The sequence below is a fragment of the Orycteropus afer genome, unplaced genomic scaffold (genome assembly GCF_000298275.1).
Source record: "Orycteropus afer afer isolate SDZICR_OR568_19922 unplaced genomic scaffold, OryAfe1.0 scaffold00099, whole genome shotgun sequence".
NCBI classification, from domain to species: domain Eukaryota; kingdom Metazoa; phylum Chordata; class Mammalia; order Tubulidentata; family Orycteropodidae; genus Orycteropus; species Orycteropus afer.
In genome coordinates, this window is record NW_006921686.1 from 8,015,942 (window position 1) to 8,021,140 (window position 5,199).

At 53.7% G+C, this 5,199-nt stretch overlaps 1 protein-coding gene across 1 annotated transcript in view; it reads left to right on the forward strand.

The window, feature by feature from the left end:
• Positions 1–5,199, forward strand: part of GRIK5 (glutamate ionotropic receptor kainate type subunit 5) — a 99,454-nt gene that overhangs the window by 22,411 nt on the left and 71,844 nt on the right. Inside the window, exons 12-13 of the mRNA XM_042781260.1 lie at positions 1,009–1,104; positions 2,761–2,964. Of these exons, the coding sequence (XP_042637194.1) occupies positions 1,009–1,104; positions 2,761–2,964 (300 nt within the window). The remainder of the gene's footprint in view (positions 1–1,008; positions 1,105–2,760; positions 2,965–5,199) is intronic.

The window sequence follows — 5,199 nt, forward strand, 5'->3', positions numbered from 1 at the left end:
GAAGAACCTGAAAGCCCTGGATTAGAGGCTCTTTAATGGTCCTTTCAGTTTGACAATCTGGACTCAATCTAAGTTGAGTCCTAGGTCCCTGCCTTCTGATCTTGAGTCCCGTTCACAGGCCTCAGTCTCTGTTTCTGGCTCCATAGACTCAGATCCTGATTCTGGGGCCCTGAACCCAACTCCACCATCCAAATTCCTCAGGCTTGGATTTGGGGAGCAGCATGTCATGGCGGGAAGAACAAGTGCTTTGGTATGCACAGCAGCTGGGTTTTCAGTCCTACCACAGTCTTGCCCCCAACACACCCTGCCTCAACCATGTGGCTTTCTCAAGAAACTACCTCCCTGAGCCTTGGTTTCCTCCTCTGTCATCAAGAGGGCTGCACAGGAGCCTTCTAGTTCGCACACTGGGGTCCTGTCTCTAGATTTCTGAGTCTCTGGGATGGATACCTTGCTGATCCCCCATCTCTGACTCCCACACCAGCTCTCTGGTTCGGCCCCCTTGAGCTCAGTCCAGCGTAGCCCTTGAAAGCCTAGCTTTGGAGTCAGACTTGCCTGTCTTAGCCACTTACTACTTAACTTCTTTGGACCTCAGTATCCTCATCTTGAAAGCAGAGGTAATAATACCGACCTCCTACGCTGACAGAGTAGCTGTCACACAGCAAGCCCACAAGAAATGCTAGCTGATGCTGCTATTATTAGTATTATCTCACATTCCCGCTCCCAGTTCCACAATTCTGGATTTGGAAAGGCAGCTTGGTAGAGAGGGAACGCTCTAACTTTCTCCCATCCCATTGCCCCTCAGCTGGGGGACTCTGCAGGGTCCTGGAAGCCAGAGCCTATGATATGACAGGGCCTGACCTCATAGTAGGAGACCCTCTCAGTTATCCATCACTGTGTAACAAACCGCCCCAAAACCTCGGGGCTTAAAACAGCAACAATTTATTCTTTCTCACAAGGACTCTGTGGGTTGACTGAAGAGTCCTTCCCTGGTCTTTCCTGCCCATCTAGCTGCATTCAGCTGTGGCTAAGCTGGGCTGGAAGAACCAGAATGGTATTGGTGCTGGCTGCAGTGCAGGTGGGACGCTGCGGTTCAGTCATCCTCCGGTAGGTTAGCCTGGGCTTCCTTGCCTGGCGATCTCTGCAAAGAGTTCAGGAGGACAAGAACAGGGGTCACTCTTATGGCCTGGGCTCTGAAACCCACCTAGCATCACTCCCACCACATTTTTTTGGCCACAACAAGTCACAAACCTGGCTCAGATCAAGAGGTGGAGACGTCAGCTCTGCCTCCTGATGGGAAGAGCTGCAGAATGTTGAGGCCAGGTCTGTCCACATGTATGTACGGACCAAGCCTGTTATCGTGGATTGATTCCTGCTCGTGGTGACCCCTCGTGTTACAGAGTGGAACTGCTCCGTAGGGGTTTCTTACCTGTAATCTTTGCAGAAACAGGTTGCCAGGCCTGTCTTCTACTGCACTGCTGGATGGGTTCGAACCTTGAGGTCAGCAGTCAAGAGCAAACCATTTGTGCCACTCAGGGACCTTCCATCTACTATGGAGCTCATCAATAAGTTACGTGCTGAATGATTCAGAGGGCTCTGAAAAGAGACCTCTGTGAGCTTCAGTTTCCTTGTCTCTTAAAATGAGCCTGATACCTCCCGGGTCAGGTCACTGTGAGGATTTAAGTGATACAATTAAAAGAACACACACAGGGCAGAGCCTGATCCCACCGGTGCTAAATACACAACACTGTTATGATCACTCTCCCCTGGCTTCTGCAACACTGTATCCAGGTCCCTTTGTTCATGAACCCAGTGATGCCAACAACCTTTTAGACAATAACTGTGTCAACTTGAGGTTTCCCTTTTGTTACCATCATCTTCCTCTGCCTCTTCTCACTACGCTGTGAAGGTTCCCTCTGCTTTTGGGCTTCCTTGCCACAATGGGGTCAGTCGGGTTTACCCAAACCCTTCAGAAACAAGCATCAGCCCGGAGGCCTAAGACCATAGGCTGCAAACTGGCAGATGTGTTTGTTTGGCCTGCAAAGCACTTAAAAAAAAAAAAAAAGAGGAATTGGAATTAGTAGCTAGCATTTATAATCAGGAGATTTTACAAAACAATCTAGGTTTCCAAATTCCCTTCAAATTGGACCATCTGGCACCCCAGGCCCACCCCCCTTGTGGCAGCTCTCAGCTGGAGCTCCATCGAGGGGACCCTCTCTTTAGTGCTTGTCAGATGGCAGGCCTTGACCGATGGGTGGCTCATAGAGTCAGGTGAGCGCGTTGCTACTGGCCATGTAAGAAAAATGCAGTCAAGCAGAACGGAAGACCTCAGAGTGTGTTGCCCGTAGTCACTCAGGGTAAGGCCTTTTGTGGGAGTAACTCTAGGTAAGCGAGTGCATGCATGCGTATGTGACTTGGGCTGGGGTGTAAACACTATCTCTTGCTGTGGGTCATAGTCAAAAGGTAGGCGGGTGCCTCTTCCAGTCTGACTCACTCCTCAGTTACTGTCTCCCTCAGAGGCATTTGAGCTTGAGACTAACGAACAGCGGTTAGCTGGTGAGATGAGGACAGTACCCTGTGACCTGCGAGTAGCCGGCACGTCCACAGGCCACCTCCCTGGTGCCCAGCTCTTCACGTTGGTGGCTGGGGAGTGAGTGCATGAATTGTGGTCACCACCCTGCCGGCGACTTCCTGGCCTGGCTGCCCTGTCTGGGGCCCTGTCCTCACACGGCCATTCTCTGACCCTGTCCTGTCTGCCCTCAGGAGAACCCGTACGTCATGCGCCGGCCCAACTTCCAGGCCCTGTCGGGGAACGAGCGCTTCGAGGGCTTCTGCGTGGACATGCTGCGGGAGCTGGCGGAGCTACTGCGCTTCCGCTACCGCCTGCGGCTGGTGGAGGACGGGCTGTATGGGGCGCCTGAGCCCAACGGCTCCTGGACGGGCATGGTTGGCGAGCTCATCAACCGGGTACGGCCGGGCCAGGACTGCGGGGGTGGCGCGAGGGCACGCGGGTAGCCAGTCCAGCCTGAAGATCCATCTGGCACAGGGCAGAAGGGGAATGGGTCATCCAGGGTTCCTCACAGCAGCCACACTGAGGGTGTGCTGTGTGCCTGCCCCTGGCAGGTGCCAGGAGATGGGGGGAGGAGGCAGAGGTGACACAGCACCTCCCGTGTGCAGCTTTGCCAACCCCTCCCCTCAGCCACCTGGCCCAGTGTTTGGCGCTTAGTTAGCACTCAGCGATTTACTGAGTGCATGAGAAAAACATGGCGTGGAAATTGACACGGCCTGAGGTGGTCAGAGGAGGCTTCCTGCAGAAGGAGGACTAGAGAGAGGAGCCCAGGGACTGCACTGTTTATGCCCTGTCCCTAGCACCGGCCAGGGAGGATGAAAATGCAGGAGTCACATGGTGCCTGTTGAACTCAGGTATTCACCCGTGCCTGTTGCCATCGAATCAATTCCGACTCATGGCGACCCTACAGCCAGAGTCAAAGCGCCCTGCAGTGTTTCTATGCCTTTATGGAAGGGGCCCTGGTGGTGCAGTGGTTAACTGCTCAGCTAATAACTGAAAGGTTGGTGGTTTGAACCCACCAGCCACTCCAAGGGTGAAAGATGTGGCAGTCTGCTTCTATAAAGAGTACAGTGTGGGAAACTGTGGGGGACATGTCTGCTCTATCCTGTGGGGTCATTATTAGGCAGAAGTGACTTGATGGCAGTGGGGTTTTAAGCTCTGTGGGAGCACACCATCAGATCTTTTCTCCTGTGGAACAGCTGGTGAGTTTGAACTGCCGACCTTCTGGTTTGCAGCCAAGCATTTAACCTCTGTGGTACCAGGGCCCCTCTGTCCACTCATGCTTGAGGTGCTTATTGAATACCTACTGTGTGCCTTGTGCCATGCTGGCCATAGGCTATAGCAGTGAGCACAGTGGGCCTGGGGCCTGCCCCCTGGGAACTTACTCCTGAGGATACAACAAAACCAGTGAGCTCAACCAGTGCGCACTGGGCCGTGTTGGGGACCTCAGCTGGGCCATCCAGGAGACGTGCCAGCCGAGCCAATTCCCAAAGGGAGCGAAGGAGTCGATAAGGTGCAGGGCGTCTGGCAGGAGGCGAATGCATTCCTCACAGAGAACAGCATTTACAAAGAAGTGGGTCAGAGAGTAGAATGTGCTGGAAGCACCAGCTGGCCCCAAGTGTGGGCAGGTACGCACGAGAGGAGTGAGCAAGAGGTGGGCACGGGTGCAGAGGGAAAAATATCTTGGAGTCAGGCCAAGCTGGGTTTGAATCTTAGGTGAATCATTTCTCTCCTCTGAGCCTCAGTTTCCCCCACCCTAAGAGGCGTTGCTACTAGGTAGTACAAACAGTTAACGTACTTGGTTGCTAACTGAAAGGTTAGAGGTTTGGATCCACCCAGGGGTGCCTCAGAAGAGAGGGCTGGCAGTCTGCTTCTTGTGAACCAGCCATTGAAAGCCAGCTCCAAAGCCCTATTCTACTCTGCCACACGTGGGCTTGCCGTGAGTCAGAACCAACTCTGGGGCCACTGGCTTTTTAAAAATGAAGACGGTAATTTTTTACAAGTCTGTAGTGAGGTTACAAAGAATGCAGACAAGTAGCTAGCACATTGCTTGGCAGAGAGCAGAGAGCAGTGGTCCGATAGACAGTTCTTCAGAGAGACTGGGTGGGCAAGTGCCCTCAGGCCGGACTTGCCACAGGAGATAGGCCCCCAGCCTTGCCCCCACACAGAGCAGCTGTGCGGAGCTGGGGACCATGGCCAGGAGCAGTCAGGCAGCCTGGAGACTGGACTTGGCTGGGTGGACTGGAATTCTCACCCCTCTCGTCTCTCCCGTCCCAGGGTTCACTACATCCAACCCCTGGATGTCACTGGGCTAGACCCAGAAGGCTGCTTTGCTTCACAAGGTCCTTTATTCCTTAGGGCACTGATTTTCAAAAATGCTTTTGATAGCAGAACCTCTTTCTCCGGTTGAAATCTGCCTCAGAACCCCGGACAAAGGCAGGGCAGTGTTGGTGGAGACAGGGTGTCGTGTCCCCCAAGTCCTGGCTGCTCAGTGTATCACCTCACCCCATGGGCAGGCCCTGAGGCCCTGCCCCAGAATGCCACTTGCTGGTTTGAATGCTTCTGTCTTGGGGTGGGTTGTTAGGACCTGATACCACAAGAGGCCCCTGATGAGACAGGAGGAGAGAATACCA